General features: G+C 37.4%; 1 protein-coding gene across 6 annotated transcripts in view; it reads left to right on the forward strand.

Moving 5' to 3' along the window:
• AFF2 (AF4/FMR2 family member 2) overlaps nt 1-17,737 on the forward strand; it is a 559,096-nt gene that overhangs the window by 231,871 nt on the left and 309,488 nt on the right. For 4 of the 6 annotated variants that reach the window (XM_031945005.1, XM_031945002.1, XM_031945004.1 and 1 more), the window contains 2 exons: nt 5,661-5,723; nt 9,231-10,118. In XM_031945005.1, coding sequence (XP_031800865.1) covers nt 5,661-5,723; nt 9,231-10,118 — 951 coding nt within the window. The remainder of the gene's footprint in view (nt 1-5,660; nt 5,724-9,230; nt 10,119-17,737) is intronic. The other 2 variants (XM_023506974.2, XM_031945003.1) reach the window with 1 other exon arrangement.

Here is a 17,737-nt window from a genome sequence, read left to right on the forward strand (position 1 = left end):
TAGTACCCACTTTTTTTCCAGTTTGTTACTGAAACAAGGGGTGCTAAAAGATAACATTGTATGTATAAGTCCTTTTTTTCTTTCTTTGTTGTCTATTGGATATATGTGCATAGTAATGCTATCTATGGATCAAAGGGTTAAGGGACTTTGTAGGTATAATGCTTCTTTTTTCCTATAGTCCCTATACCAATTGTAATTTTTCTTTTTTATCTACTGTATCCATTTGATGGGTGCAAATTGGAGCCTAAGAGCTATTTTAATTTCCATTTCTCTATTGGAACTTTTTTATACTTATTGATAGCTTAGGTTTCTTCCTTTGAGAATTGTCTGTCATATCCTTTGACCATTTATCAGGTAGGGAATGACTCTTTTTCTTATATAATGGAATTAGTTCTACTTATCTTGGCTATAAGATCTTTATTATATAAATATACTGTATGGATTTTGTTTTTGCAAAAAAAAGTCTCTTTTAAATAATTAAAAATGTTCATTTTATCTTATATGATCTTCTCTTATCCATTGTTTGGTCACGAACTTTTCACATATTTGTAGTTGTGAAAAGTATTTCTTTGATCTTCTAATTTGCATATTATATGACCATTGATATCTGGGTCATATGTATATTGGTATATTATTGTGGTATGTGGTGTGAGATGCTGGTCTGAACTTAGTTCTTGCCAGACTGCTTTCCAGTTTTACCAGTTTTTTTTTTTGTCAAATAGCGAGTCCTTCCCCTAGTAGTTGGGGTCTTTGGATTTATCAAACCTTCTACTGCTATGTCCCTTTGTTTCTATATATTGTATATTTAATCTGATTTACTTTTCTGTTTTCTTTAATCATTACTAGATGCTTTGATAATTAGTGATTTTTTTGTATAGTTTGAGATTTAGCAGTAGCAGATCTTAAATTGTACTTAAAAGCATTAATCATCAAAACTATTTGGTATTGGTTTAAAAAAAGATATGACTATTAAAGTTACTAATGCCAAATTAGCTGTGGTCTAGTTTAAATGTAATATGTCTGAAGTAATGTCCTAGCAGAAGGTTGAAAGTCAGTATCAAAAGTCTAGAGAAGGAAAGGCAAGGGCACAGAATCAGTATGTTTACATCCTAGAGAAATGGATAAAAATGAAAGTACTGAAGTAGCAAAGCTTAACATGAGTTATTATAAAAGAATAGTAGCTTCCCCCCCCCTAAGATTTAAATATCTCATACAGTTGGCCTTATGTAATATCTGGCCTATCTCTCTATTTTCAACACTTCTTTCTCTACTTGTCCCTCATTTTTTTTCTCTTTTCCCCCTTTTAACTGCAACAATTACAAATTTTTGTACATATATGAAAACATATGAGAATCCGTAGAAGTGGCTGGCCTTAAGAGTTAGAAAGATCTGATTCGAATTCTGTCTCTGACACATGCCAGTTGTGTGTGACTGTGAGCCAGTTATGTCACCATACAATGCCTCAGGCAGGTCTCTAAGACTTCAATTAATAGATGAGTTTCTGATCTGCATTGCTAGGGGGAAATTGTACATCAGGAGTTTCCTATATCACAAGTTGATACCTTCTTGCTCTCCAACCTACCCACTCTACCCCATCCTTATTAATGCTAATTTTCTCACGGTTGTTGTGAGCAACAATTTTTCACCCTCATTTTCCCTGTCTGTAACTAGCAGCCGATAACTTCTTTGATAGGTTACAAATGTGCTATAATGCCAAATTGGGGAATGTTAAAGTAAGGAACAAAAAATACACTTCTAAATCATAGCCTTTTGTATTTTCAGCAACCATAAAAGTTGTTTTTTAAGTGTAAAATCTTTGCTACTTTTCTTAAGCGGAAACCATAATACAATAATAAATTAGTCTTACAATAGAATAACCCTCCACCACCACCCCCTTTTTTGGGGGAAAAAAAAAGAAGAAGGCATTAGGGCCAAAAGGAGGAAGATTTGCATTTCCTGGAGTAATGACAGTCAAAGAGCTAAAATGGAATGCTGTTAGTCATGAGTCACAAACCAGAAATGTAATTTATGTCCTGAAATACTTGGAAAATGCATTTCCTTGATGATGGAGAAATTATGATCCAGTTTACTCAGAAAATAGGGGTTGTGAAGGTTATCTTTAAGAAATCTACCAATTATTTAGAAGAGCAAGTTAAGAACTGTCCAACTTAAAGGAAACCTGTAATTGATTGAAATAGCTAAATTTCATTTTTACCCTGTTTATAAGTGTTCAACCAAGGCTGCCAATAATATCTTGCTCTTTAATAGGATTACTAAGACCCTTGAGGGAAAAAAGAACATTTAGTCTAATTCAGAGGTTGCTGTACTGTATAATGAGTGCATATTGTGTAGGTGTGTATAAATGTATTTCAGGCTCCATTGGGTTTTATATCCAAGTGATTTTATATCTATATTTTCAAATTTCTCAAAACAGATTGAGAGCTATTCCACTCTAATGGTGAGAAGGGAGAAAGTTTACGCTGACACTTGCTTATAGTTAATGTGAACATTTGGGGGGATGGGAATGATTGGCATGATGATCACCTTTGGGAAATGTGGTTACTACAGTAGGCTTTCTCTATTACATTTCAACTGCAGCTGATATTTCCACTTATTGGATCTGTTGTTGATTGAAATCAAATTTATAAGTATTCTTTTTGTAAGTGACACTTGCAATTGCTACTTGTTGGGCAACCTCCTTAAAAAGAGGCTGTTTTCACAGAATTATCCCAATAATTCTCAATTCTCTTATTTTTTATATAGGCCCAGTCTCATTCTGGTTAGTTTCATAATGGCTTCTGAGGATTCTGGATTTCGCTGTTGTTATAATTTTACCTTTTACTCTGACCATACAGCAAAATCAACAAAAATAAAACCAATCAAAAATGTTTCCTATGTCCCAAATCCTGGGCTAGATGCTGAGGGTGACGCAATGCAAAACAAGGCACAATCTTTTCCTTAAGGAAGTAAGTCAAGAAAGAGAAATGTCATATATACAGATAATTGTATTGCAAAATGACATCTTTTCCATCTTCTACCCATCTCTACCCTTCTCTAAACACATTCTGTATTGGTTCCTTCGTTGTCCAGGCCCTCATCATCGCTGGCTTGGATTACTGGACTAGCTCTCTCACTAGTCTTTTTCTTCAGAACCACTTTCCCATCCATCCTTTGCAGAACTGCCACCACAGTCTTCCTTATAAGGCAGGACTGATCATGTCTTCTTCCCACTCAAAAATCTTCAGTGGGGCCTCTTGGGGACAACTTCTTAATCTATCATTGAAGATGTTCTACAATATGATCTAACCTATCCTTCCAGCTATATTTCATATCATTTCTCTTCATGAAGTCTCCGATTCAACCCAGTTGTACCCCATATCTGATGAATATCCCCTTTATTTTTGTACCTCAAGGTTCAACCCAGGTATCAGCTCCTCCCTAAAGCCTTTACTCATCACCTTGCTTGTTACTGCTCTCTCCATTCTCAAAAATGCCTATAGTACTTTGTCTTATCTCTCCTCTGTCTTCTTTCTTAACTGCTTGTCTTAGATTTATTTATGCCCATTTTGTAACTTCCCAATAAACTGCAAGCTTCTTGTTAAAAGCTCTCTTTTTCATTATGAACTTAAATATCAACAAACATGAATAATTCAATATGTAAAAAAGAACAGAAAAAAATTATATGTAAGACCACGAATCTCTCTTACATATAACTTTTTTTTTAATATGTAATAATTTACTTTGACACAGTATTATCACTGCCCTGCTTGTTGGTATCTCCTTCAGATCATCTTTGTGTGTTTTTAAGTGTGTAACATTTCTTTTGTTTTGCTTCACTGATAGTCCCTTTCAGTTCCTTCACAATTCTCCTATTCTTAAAAAAAAATAGAAGTCTCCCCTTATAACAAATAAGCAAATAAGTATAGTCAAACAAAACAAATTCACACACTGGTTGAATTTGAAAACGTCTATCTCTTTCTCTAGTTCTAGTCCATCTTTATTAAGAGGTTAGAAGCATTTTTCACTCTTAAGTCTTCCGCACATTATTGAGTTGATCTTATTTTTAAATCATTCAGTTGTTTTTCTTTACATTATTGTATATCTTTGTACAAATTATCCTGATTCTATTCACTTTACTCTGCATTGGTTCATTAAAGTCTTCCATGGTTTTTCTGTAGACACCCCTTTTGTTATATATTGTGGTACAGGGATATTCCATTGCACTCACATGCTATTATTTGTTCATATACTTCCAAACTGATGAGTGCTCACTTCCTAATTCTGTCCTACAATAAAAGCACATGATGCTATAATTTTTTTGGTATATAAGTTCTTTTCCTCTGTCTTTGACTTCTTTGGAGTATAGGTATCATAATGGCATTACTGGGTCACAGGGTAGGCACAGCTCAGATGTTATGGGTCTAGTTCCAAAGTATTTTTCAGAATGGCTGGGCTTTTTGCAGCTTTATCAGCAGTATATTACTTTGCCTGTTCATTACCACCATCCCCATCGCATCCAATAATTGTCATTCTCTTCTTTTGTCATGTTTGATAATTGGATGGTTTCAAAAGGGACCTCAAACATTTTATTTTTCTCTTATTGATGATTTGGAATTTTAACATAGTTATTGATAGCTAGCATTTTTCCTTTCAAAAACTGTATATTTATATCCTTTCACCATTTATCTGGGGAAGTGGCTCTTGTTCTTATATTTATGTGTGTATATATGTGTGTATACATATACACATACATGCTATATATATGTATGTATGTATTTCTTATGTCTTTTATATTAGACCTTTGTCAGAGAAATTTGGTGCAAAAATTTTTCCTTAGCTGATTCCTTTCTCATTGTAACTGCATTGATTTTCTTTGTGCAGAACCTTTTTAATAGAATGCAAGGTTTTTGAAGTAAACTTTTTCATTTTTGTCTGTTGTCTTTGTCTAATACTGCTTCTCGCCTATAGGAATCATTTAATAAATATTTGAATTGAATTAAATTCAAACACTATGAGAGAAACAAAGCACTATGAGAGTTCTAAGGAAGGAAATATGACTATATAAAAAGTATCTTTTAAAATTCAGCATTATTTTGATGTTTTCATACAAAATTATATTTCACCTTACAAAATTTATTTGGTAAAAATAATATTTAAACCTTACTTTAAAAATTATACTTATATCCAAAATCCCAGTTATGCTAAAAGTAAGCAAAATTGGAAAATAGACTCAGAAGCAAACCAGGAATGGTATTTTCATACTTCTCCAATGATACTAAAATTAGAACTAGTACAAATAAAAATGGCCCCTCTCTTGCTTCTAAAGCCATACTTATAAGAGCTAGAAAGAGAAGGCTATCCTATGTTCCACTGCTTGTGTGGGGAGACTTACAGGGAAAGTCAAATAATAAAATGAAAACCTATAAAATGCAAAATGGGAGTGTTGCAGTTTCCCCCATCAGCCTGAATATTTCTAGATGGTGATAAACTTTAAACAGACATCTGGTAAAGGGACAAAAAGAGCAACCATCTAAGAATTTAACACATATCATTCTTGCACTATGGCTTCTCCTTATTTTCAGATAGATAGTTGTTTAGAATTTTACTTTGAATCTCATCCAATGGGCTCATTGAGTAATTCTTGCTTGTTTTTGGTTCAGAGTGAAGATAATTTTTGCTACGAAAAAAGAAATGAACCAGCTAAGGACTCTCAGTGGATAAAAGTAATTTTGAGTTAATTATACTTTCTCAATATATATTGCGAATCTCCGTCTGAAAATCAGTGAAGTTTTTGCTAAGGAAAATCAAAAAAGTATAATTTTTTTAAATCAAAATCTTTAAATGAATGTTATACAATATAAATTTCTTATGAATAAGTAAAATGGGATTACCAGTGTGGCATAATGGAGAGAGAGGATAGTCTTAAAATCAAGAAAACTTGAATTCAGGTCCTGTCTCTGATGTTTATTTTCTGTACAACCATAGGCAAGTTATTTAACTTCTTACTGCTTAAGGCAGCTACCTTTAAGACTATAAATTTAGGTGACATACCTGTTTGTATCAATGAAGGGAGTTTCCACATTGGGGGTTCTCTACGTTGATAGAATCTCAGATCTGGACCAAAATAGGATCAGGCTAGATTTTTTTTTTAAATTTACCTGCATTATACAAGTTATATTAAAAAAGAATTTTACTAAAAAGCAAAAATCTAAATATGAAGATTTCATTATTTTTGCTTAATTCTTGAGATAACTGAAACATTTTTTCTTTGATGCTTCAGATACTTCTCTAGAAATATATGCACTTTGTTAACCTATGAAGGTAGTATTTAACTCCCTGTAGTAGTCTGATACAATAATATTCTCATTTGATATTCACACCAGTCTGTGATGTAGGTCACACAAATATCTCTTAATCATTTTTTGTCATATTCAACCAAAGGCTCAGAGAGTTTGTGACTTATCCAAGCTAGTTAGTAGTACAACTGAAGTTTAAACCCAGGTCCTTTGACTTCAAATCCAGTATCAAAATGGCTGCTAGGGCCAAGGTTCCTTTTTTTTTTAAATTTCCTCTGTGAGTCATTCAGTTTTTCATGGCCATGTGCATTCTCCCTACCCCCAGTCAATGATCTCATCCTTAAGTGCCATCACTCACAGATTGGACCAAATTCAATCCAGCAGCCAATTATCAAGTGCCCATTTTGTATCAGGCTAGACCTTGGGGAGACAAAGACCAAAATGAAACAATCTTTAGCTTCAAGGAGCTTAATTAGTCTTGGGGGGGATAGAGCAGGTAAACAAGTAAGTGAATATCAAGTATCCAAAATAATCTAAAATCATATCAGGAAGGAGGGAATAATATCAATTATGAGGCTCAAGAAAGGTCTCCAATAAAGAGTAATACCTGAATTATTCTTTGAAGGAATCCAGGGAGTCTGTGAGGAGAGGTGAGATAGGGACTATCTTTCTGGCATGGGGGAAGAGTCTTGCAAAGCCACAGAAGAAGGAGACTGTTGTGTACGATGACAACTAGCAACTTAGTAATATAGTATGTGTGTGGGTGCATAATATGAAATAAGATGTAGATATATAAAAATAAGAATAAGATATAGATGGAAATCAGATTAAGGAGGGCTTTCATTGCCAGGCAGAAAAAATGTATATTTACGCTCTAGCCTTGTTTCTTTTGTGGGGAAAGTAGGGGTAGATAGGGTGGGGCGATGTAATTAGATCTGTGTTTTTGGAATATTATTTTGGCAGCTCAAGAAATGATGGATTGCAGGGGGGAGAAGAATACCACAGGGTAGTATTATGCTAGTGCAGATGAGATATGATAAAGTCTCGAACTAAGAGGCTGTGGAAGTGGACAGAAGGGGGAATATGCAAAAGATGTTGTGGAAGTAGAGTCAGTAAAACTTGGCAACCCAATATGGAGGAGAGAAAGGAGAGTGTCAGAGTCGACACCTAGATTGTAAAGCTGCATGATGAGAATTATAGGTGGTATCATCATTAGAAACAGGAAAGTTTAAAAGAGGGTTTGGTCTTCAATAAAATATAGTGAGTTTTGTTTTAGACATGCTGACTTGGACATATCTTTAGGAGGTCTAGATGAGTTGTCCGTGACAGAGAGTGATGTGAGAGTTCAGTTCATAAGGTTCAATGCTTGGATAAGTGAAGTTGGAAGTTGTCTGTTTAGAGATGATCAAATCCTTGGAAGTCGATCTTTTAGGGATAAATTAGAAAGAAAAGGAGCCTTCTTTTGTTTGTATAACTCCAAAACTTAGCACCTTGCTTATCCCATATTAAGAACTCTATAGGGGCAGCTAAGTGGTGTAGTGGATAGAGCACCAGCCCTGAAGTCAGGAGGATCTGAGTTGAAATCTAGTTCTCAGACACTCCGTGTTATCTTGGGAGATACAAGTAATTATTGGGTAAGGTGATGATTATCCAGCAAGGAAAACTCATAAAGAATGGTCAGACGTAGGAAGAAGACTAAGAGAGTAGTCCTAGAAGCTAAAGAAGAAGAGAGTTTTCAGGAGGAGGTTATGGTTGACAGCATCAAAAATGGCAGAGGTCAAGTAGAATAAGAACTGGGAAAAGGCTATTGGCCTTGGAGAGAAGGCTACCTTGGAGAGAAGTGTTTCAGATTTTGGTAGGGTTAGAAGCCAGGTTACAAAGGTTGGGGAGGTGGAGGGATGTAGCCAGCAAATGATTGGATTTGAGCCTTTTTATGTAAGAGTTTGTCTGTGAAAGGGAAGAAAACCGGAGTTCAACTGCTTGAGGGAATGGTATGGTCAAGTGATAGAAAGCTTGCTTTGTAGGGTGGTAGGCAAGAAGCCACCAAATTAGGAGAGATTGCAGATGAGATAAAGAGATATCAGAGTACAGATAGAGCAATGTTAATACATCATACATACTTCCAAAAGAATTCAAAGCAAGACCTTAAAGAATATAATCTTGGCCTTTGCTTTCTTAAGCAACAATTTAGTTGATGACATTTTGCTTCAAAACACTGAAAAGACAGCAGTGTTGTTTGAGGCATCGTTTGCTAAATAATTACTGCCATTTCAGAACAAGTAAATAGGAAATCACTATTCTGAAAACATTGACACCCCCAGAAGCTAAAGGCGGGGCCTGTTCATTTTTGTGGTTCTTTTCATTGAAAAAAATAGATTCCTCTTTAAATGTTTTATTAGTAGATGATGCTTTTTAAATCCTTGTATCCTCATCTACAGTACAGTAGAAGCGCTACTTTTTTTTAGTGGGCTAAACATCTTAGATGACAGCGTAGATTAGGATGGTAATACATTAAGAACATCCAGAAGAAAAGCATTTCATTGCCATTCACTTGATTAATTGGTCAGAGTTTTGCATTACTTTTGATCTCTATAGCAAATGTCACAACTCTGCTTATGATCATTGATGTAAAACTAAATAATTTTCACATAAAAAGTCACAGAAGTGGCATAATGTACAATTAGCTCTCAACTAAAAGGCTTGAAGTATACAAATGTTAAACTTGCCAGTTGATTTTATGAGGCCATTTTGAATTACTTGCTCCTTTTTCTTGTTACTTCTCTTTTTCTGTGAAAACTTTGAAGTTGTATGACCATTTGAACATACCCTAATTGCTAGTCGTTTGGGGGCATCTGTTTGAATCATTAACATTATTAAGCACAAACCTATTGATTCTTTCTCTCCTTTCTCACCCCCATCTTTTTGTTACTTTAGACAAACAAAGGTGATGCACTTGCCAGCCGCGTCCAGAACACACTGGGAAACTATGATGAAATGAAGGACTTATTAACCAATCATTCCAATCAGAGCCAACTAGTGGGAATCCCCAAGAATTCTGTACCCCAGACTCCCACTGAAAAAAATGAATCAAGTTTTTTTCCTGAACAAAGGAACCGGATGATCGTACCTCATCAGAGCTGTAGCAATTCAACAGCATCAGTGCCTCCCCCGACTTCAGTGACTCCGAGTTCAAGTGTATTACACAGTCATCAGACCATCAAAAAAGCAAGAGGTGATTGGCAACGAGCTGGTCACAGCTCCACCATTACTCAGGCAAACCAGTCCACTGGGCAGCCTAGTCGGATGAAAAATGGCTCTTCCCATGATCAGCCTCAAGGCAGATATGAAGACCTGTTCAACTGTCCAACGGAACAGTCCAAAAATGGAGGAATGGAGGATACCAGCATGGTACCAGTATCTCATGCAAGAAGACTTAGCCATTCAAAGTCCAATGGTGGAGAGGCTTCTTATAAAGAGAGCATTCAATGCCCATCCCCAATAGATTTTGAATTTTTAGCAAATGGGCCTATTTCTCCGCTCCCTTCCACATCTTTACTCTCTGCAGCCAGTAGTCTTGCGATTCAAAATTTCCCACAAGGCCTTTACTGCAAAACGAGTGTGGTTCAGCAGAAGCCTACCGCGTATGTGAGGCCCATGGATGGTCAGGAGCAACTATCAGACTTCTCCCCAACAATGAAGCCGTTGCTCGAAATTGAGAATGGATTTTCAAGTCAAACATTTGGGACAGTGCTGGAGGGAAAACCTAGTGCAGCCACTTCAAAGACTAAACTCACAAAGCTCACCATCCCTCAGCCAAGTGAAGTAAGTAATTTTTTTTACAATTCTGCATTTTTTTAGTTGACTGTGTTTACAGTCAGTTCTCATTTACCACGTTGAGCAAAAGATACACAAGAAGCTTCAATGTCCCAGTTTAACCCTTTCTCTTCAGCAGAAGAGTTAAACTTCTTTAGGGAAAGGGTTAAACTCCATGACTGATTTTTTTGGGGGGTCTGGACATGTGATTTCATGACCGCAGCTCCTGCTGTGGAAACTCCCATCACCAGTGCAGATCAACAGCTTGTCGGTAACATATGATCTTAGGGGAATGTCCGGGCCCCTGAGAGCTTCAATGACTTGCCCAGGCTCACGCATCTAGTTCGTGGAAGAGGCTGAACTAGAACCCAGGCCTCTCTGACTTCAAGGCCAGCCATTGAGTCACCACACTGAGCTGGATCACTGGTCACCAGATAGAGCTTTGGAAGATGAAAAGTCTGAATTATACATTTCCCCCCCCCAAGAAAGATAGTTTTAGTATTTTGAAGTACAGTGTAGACTAGTCATCTCAGTTTATACATGAGAGGAAGAAAGGTCACCACTAAGTTATAATTGATAACAGGTCTTCTCTAGATAAGAAGGTAGCCTAAACATAAAGATGCCATCATGAGAAAGAATGAATTACTGGAGCCAGAAGGTAAAGGCATATTTTAAGAATATTGCATTTCCTCAATGCTTGCCAAGTTCTTTCTAGACAAACTGGTGAATTTTATTGAGACAGCCCTGTCCTCTCCAGGCACGCAGGCTAATCATTATAGAAAAGAAAATGAACTGCTAAATGAATTCAGACCGAAGTGCCAGGGATTTCATGAGTTACCTCCTCTGGGAAGCATTGTTTGCTAAAAGATAAGGCTTAGCCCAAAGGAATGACTAGCAAATGATGCAGCGGTACCTGGGGGAAGACAAGGAGAGGATTTTTGGTGGCAGAGTGGTCTTTGCTAGTGCTTCTCACATACCACGTGAGACACTGCCTCGTACACTTGTCTGTGTTGCCAGCTCTAAGTGTTTGATTGGAAGCAACTGGATCCTTCATAAACGACATCACCACGATATATTTTCCCTGAATAAGATCCCTCCAAAAAATTGGAGGTGTTGAAATGGGTGGAATTCCCAAAATTCCTGGGATTTTATAGGTAGTTTGATAGATAAGGCTCTTGCTCCCCCTCTACCACTATCTAGTACAGTGTTCTTGGACAAGTTACTGACTCTCAGTTTCCCCATCGGGAAAATAATGATGTTAAGCTTGACTGATCCCTAAGTATCTTTTTACCTTACAACCAAGCTGGTGAACACCCTAAAGATTTATCTGCTTCTACATTTCAACTTTTTTTTGAGTCCTACTCAGAAGAGAATGGTGATTTCAGAGAATAGATCCAGTCAAAGGAAGGGAGGATTGGGATGTTGATTATGTATTTTAAATGTTTGTTTTTCCTTATATTTTCCTTTTTGAAGATTTTTATCCTTGTTGTTAATAGTTGTTCACAGATACTTGTTTGTATTGTCTGTATCATAAGGTGAAATGAACTTTTTGCAAAATAAATTCAACTCTGTTTTCCCATAATTTGACTGTAAATATGACTAATCAGTATGGTATGCTATAGAATTTTGTATGTTTGTAGATAAATCTCAATGGATAATGTGCAATATTTTGTGGGATTTCAGTCCTGAAAATTTTCTTTTAAAAGTATGACTTTGAAGAGGAGTGGTCTGTAGTGGGTTGGGATGTAAATTCAACTCTTGTCCTCTTCCTTTCCTTTGGTAGCAGTTTTCACCAACTTCTATTCATGACGGCCACTCAGGACCAGTCAGGAAATGGCACTGCCACAAAAGGGCTCTCCTGGAGAACCCAGGAACCAAAATAGGTATTTGGTCCTAGGCCTTTTTCAACATTTGAATCGAATTGAATCACCTCCTTTTAATAGTATTTCAAATAAAGAAAACCTTAATAACACTAAGCCTGACCTAGATTTAAAAATTCCTTCATACTTTGGCTGAAGGCTATCATTGTGAGGAACTGAATTGCTACCAACGTGAAGTCTGCTTTTAAAGCACTGCTTCAGTAAAGTCAACTTTCATGATGGTTAGCCAAGGAGCAGAGTGTGGTTATGAGATAAAATATGTAAGACAGAGGCCCTGTCTGAGGAATGGATATTGTCACTAGAACATCCTTTTGTGGAAAATGACTCGTGTGGAATAAAGGCTTAATGAGAGAGGGATGAAAGACAAAATCAAGAAAGCGTGGGTTGGAGGGGGGGAAGAAGGGATGGCTACACTAGGTAAATAAGATTTTAGAAGGGAGGGGACAAAGAGTGCCTTAGTGCTCTGAAATGGAGGAGTTTCTAGTTTTTAGAGAATAATGTGAACCTACCCCATGATGAAAAGGAAAGGAAATGAGATGTAAGGTGGCCAGAGGAAGAACTCAAAGTTGTAGAGGTGGAAGTGTGGGCATAAATATAGACAGGGTGGAGTCTTGTGCAGCTTTGTACCTAATGGAATTTATGTGGCTAGAACTCTAACCAAGACTCTGAAAATTCACCCCATTAAATCTTGATGCATTTTTCAATAGCACTTAAATTCAGTCCTAGGTCCTGGCGCCAAGACTTCCAAGCATTGGGACTGGTTAGTCTAGCAGTCTCCAGGTCTATGGTAAAAACGGAGTGTTCTTTTGAGAGTTTGTGCAGAAACATTTATTGATGAAACACTCCATTTTTTCCCTTTGGTTGAAAACCACCAAACTCTGCCGAGAGGAACCTGGTGTACTCACGCACGGCATACGTTCTTTTTGGTTCTGAATTACTCTTCGGCAGAGTCTATCAGAAATTGGGTAGATGAGCGGGCATCTGAGTCATACAATCCCAAAGTATCATTGAAAGATGGGGAGGGCAGCTACAGGTGACGTGGTTGTTCTTTCTAGGATATTCCTTAGCTTCTTCGCATTTTCACATTAGGAATAAGGGTGATTGAGTTTTAGACTATTTTATCGTGAAAGGTCAACTTTTCAATTAGAGTATTTTCTTTGAACCAATCATTTGTTGGACTATTTTAAAACTTGAAGTTACCATATTTATTACCATTCCAGACAGCAACAAAGACTGATGTGTTTTGCAGTTGGGCTTGGAATAATTTTCTGGGAACTGCATCTGAAAACAGTAAAAGGCCTATTTATATCAAGTGGAAGTAGAGGGTTGCTTGCAGATGGTGTTTTATTAGAAAATGCATTTGTTAATAAATGTAGCTTTGTACGTGATTACATTACAGATGTTCCTGTTTATTTTTACCTTAGGATAAAAAGCTGCTGGTGTAGACAGCTTATATACTTTGGTCCAATCTGTCACTAGGATTGTTTGGCAAGTAAATAATTACATTTTCACAAAAGCATCAGCAATAGAAAGGCAGATGCGTGGCTTGAGTTGCCCCATCTATTCAAGTAATGGTCAGGTTAGTGAGCTCTCTAAAGTGTAACAGTTATATAGCATGTCCTTTCCTCAAAGTTCGTTTGCCTTGGGATTGACTTATTCATTTCTTTCAAAACTGCTTCCTGCTCTTATCATTTAAATGAAATTGATATGAATACAGGGATTTGGCGTGAGCTCTTTCATGACTAGCTTTGTCACCCCGATAAAAAATGAGCGTCCCCATTTGTGGCTCTAGTTGCTTTGCTTTATATCCTGAGTCGTGAGTCATATGAGTGTAATTAACTTTATTTATTAGGAAGTAAATAGTAAACTCTAGTCTTTTTACCAGGGACTGCCTAGAAAGTCATTAAATGGTTTTGTGGATTATGGCTGAGCCTAGGGAGCTCCACAGAGATGATACATGGGGCTCTGCCCAATGAAAGGATGTCTTTCCATTCACAAACAGAACGTACAGTCTGAGGTTCTCTGTTGGAGTGCATCGTGAACTTTATTTACAGTACGTTTGGAGGGAAAACATTACTCAATTCAAAGTTATAGCTAACTGGTTTAATTTCAACTTAATCAGAAACGACTGCACACCAATGACACTCTGAAATCTTTTACTCTGATTGTAGACATTGATGCTATTGTCACGTTTGTTTTCATGAATGTGTGGGAGTGAAATAACTTTATAGCCTCTAATAGCATATATAGCCCTAAGAAACCTTAGAGATCGACTAGTCCAATGTCTTCATGTTACCGCCAAGGATACTGAGGGCCAGGGCCGTCTCTTAAAGTCTCATGGGGAGCAGAACCAAAGGAAGCCCTCTGATTCCAAAACCAGTGGGATTGTACTATGTAGTTATACTAAATACTAGACCCTTGTGGCAAACAATAAAAGAGCAAATGGGGAACTTAGTCACTTGAGTGCCTAGTGTCCCTTGTGACTTGGAAGATGCTAATTCTCCAGCTTCCTTAGATGGAAGGTATCTTCCAAGCATAAAGGATAAAAGTGACAAGGGAAACACTCCACTAGTGAAGCCAACATGCAATAAGGTAGCCTAAGAGTGCTCCTTTTCCTCTTCTTTGGGAAATGGCAACCTATGACCTGTGGTCAAATACTTACTCATGTTTGACATTTTGAACATCTCAATTCGGTAACCATAAGCCAACTCCGCACACTGCCCTCCACCCTAAAATGATTGTCCCCACAGAGACAGATGGTTATTTGGCTTTGGAGAGCAAGCTCTGAGGCCTTAACTCTGTGCTGGATATCCCTCATGTCTTAAAAATTTGGGTCTGGGCTGGGTGATCTCTTCTCCGGGCCACTTTCTAATTTAGGCCAGGATAAAGCAGTGAAACGTAGGAGACTTCTATCAGCCCCTGCTCCATCCTCCGCTAGGAGGTTGTGCGCTAAACCTTGAGGTGCGAGGCCTGCTACAGTTTAATTGGGAAAGATAAAGTGCATATGAAATGACTCTCCAAAAAAAAGCAGCTGGAGAAGCAGGCTAGAAAAACGGAGTTCAAAGGCAGCCTCTTTACCTGGGATGAGGAGGAAAGGCTTCACAGACAATGTCACTTGTGAGATGAGTCTTGAAGTTTGGGGAGGACATCAGCAAGGCATGAGGATAATAAGAGAGATTTCAGAAAAAGTGTGATGTACTTCACGGGACTAATGAGAGATGCCTATTTCATTTATAGCCTTACTTTCCCTGGATAGATAGGGGCAGTGAGATCCTTTGAGAGATTGGTGCTGCCACTTTAAGACATGGCTGTAAAATCTTTAGCTTGTTTTGTATGGTCAAGAAAGGTCAGTAATGGGGGCCTTTTCCTCCTCAGAATGCTTCCTGAAGGGATTTGTTAATGTATTACTCTGCTAGTTGTTCCTGAACTATATTGATTCTCCCAATAAGGGCTTACATTTTAATCTCAGCCCCCAGTATCAGCAAGAACAGCAAACTCTGGCCTTTCTGATTGGAGTTTCTCAATACACATGGCTATGATAGATTATATCCCAATCTTCTCATTATGAAGGAAACAAGCATATCTTAAAGTGCCGGGATTTTCTGCATTTTGCTTTCTCTTTAACTCTGGCATCTGCTTTTTCAGGTATAGGGATTAATTTTTGAGCTTACATGTCACCTCGGATAATAGTGGGTATGTGAAAAGCACACATAGCTTGAGTGCTTTATACCACATGCTCACTGGTCGCCAGCTTAGTTTAACACCCGATGGTATCTGAACCCTGAAATCCTCAAGCCAATTTTTGGCAGTGTCCGGATTAACAGACAGTTCAAATCCCAATTTCTGATGCACTTATATATTTTTAAGTGCCTTCCCCTATTACAAGGCTCATTATTCAAATGGGCTAATTCCACATAAAACAGTCAGTAACTATTTTCTGTGGTTCATGTGGAGCCCAAGCAGACTATCCAAAGGTTGTGTGGTATGATGATTAGAGTTCTGGGCTTGGGGTCAGCAGGATCTGTAGTCAGTCCTGCCTGACACTTGCTAGCTATATGTTCAAGAGCTACTAAGTCATTTAATTTCTTCTAGGAGCAATTTTCTCTTCTGTAAAATGAGAAGAATAGTAGCAGCTACTTCATCCAAAAAGCTCAAGTAAATGAATGCCCAGTATATTATTAAGTGCTTTGTGAACCCTAGAACTCTATGAAAAAGTTGGCTATCATTGTTAGTCTAGTAGCCAGGACAAGGAGGCAACCCGACCCACCTACAACATTTTCTATTAAAGCAACTGTAGAGTCAGCTGAGCATGAAAGAAAAAAAAATACATGTTATATATGTTTATAAAACTTCCTAGAAGTTTGTAGACGCCTTTGGAAGGTGGGTAGATATGGGCCACCACCAACATTTACTTCTTTTTTATCTTGAACATAAAGCCTTTTATGTTCATAGTCCTTTATTCTGAATTGGTCTAGAACAGGGCTTCTTCAACTTTTTCCACTCCCAACCCCTTTTCACCTAAGAAATTTTCATGTGATCCTAGGTATATAGGTATCTAAAATGGGTATACAAATCAAACATTTACTGTCCTTGTGGTAATTTCACAACCCCTATATTCAGTTACCTGACCCCATATGGGGTCGCAAACCACAAGTTAAGAAACTGAGATCTAGAGGATACCAATCATAGGCTACATTTTGCCTGACATGCTGGGAAGATGGGAAGTTTCCTCATAATCCTTTGTCTCCACCCTGTAAAAGATGGAAAGCTTCTATTTTTCTCTTTCTTCTAAGAACAGATTTGGCCAGATTCGGGATGCAGATGAGTGTTGTTTTTGTCATGTATGTCCCACATCTAGCTGTTATTACTGGAACATTGATTGCCTTAGGACTTCCCGGACAGTCAAAAACAAAAAGCCTGTTATTTGGTGTTGAGTGTGGGAAATGAGCAGGTAGAAAGAGGACCATATTAATTTGAGGCAAAATAGTAAATATAAAGAATTTTAGAGAGGACTTCTCTATTTATTAATTTTCAAAATCATATTTATTTTTAATGGGGTGGAAGACAAGCAATCTTTAGTTGCTGTTTTTTAATATACCACTCTGGTTACCATCCGGAGTATTTGATGATAGCTAACAACCAGCCTTTATATTTCCATAGTATTCTCCAGTTTCACAGTATTTGTCATCTCATTTAATAGTAATAATAGCTTACCTGCAGCATTAAAAAGTTTTGCATGTCATTTGATCCTCTGTGAAGTATGTGCTACTATAATCTTTACTTTACAGATGAATAAACTGAGGCTCAGAGAGGTTAATTTTCACAGAGCTGGTAAGTGTTTTGAGGTGGGGTTTTGGTCCCTTCAGTGGCATGGCTTTGTAAATTAATTGAGGCAGGAATCGTCATCCAATGTTTAGAAAGGAGGAAGCCAAGTCTCAGAGGTCAGGTGGCCTCCCTGAAATCACATGGTTGCTGGATCAGATGCAGTTCTGATTTCGGTCTGTAGCCCATGGTCTGCTTTTGTTTCTGTGGGCAAATTTTCTTTCTCAGCACTTTTGGAATGCGAGAGGAATGAGCTCAATCTAGTCTCAGTAGACATTTCCTTTTTGGGTTCATATTTCATATGGGTTCATATCAGTGGTTCAAAACATAAAAGAATGATCTTTTCTTGTGATATTAAAGTTCACAACAATGTGCATTTCATTGACAAATATGGTCAGGAGTCATTTTCTTGTGATATTTTTAATG

This window comes from Sarcophilus harrisii, chromosome X (genome assembly GCF_902635505.1).
Source record: "Sarcophilus harrisii chromosome X, mSarHar1.11, whole genome shotgun sequence".
NCBI classification, from domain to species: Eukaryota; Metazoa; Chordata; class Mammalia; order Dasyuromorphia; family Dasyuridae; genus Sarcophilus; species Sarcophilus harrisii.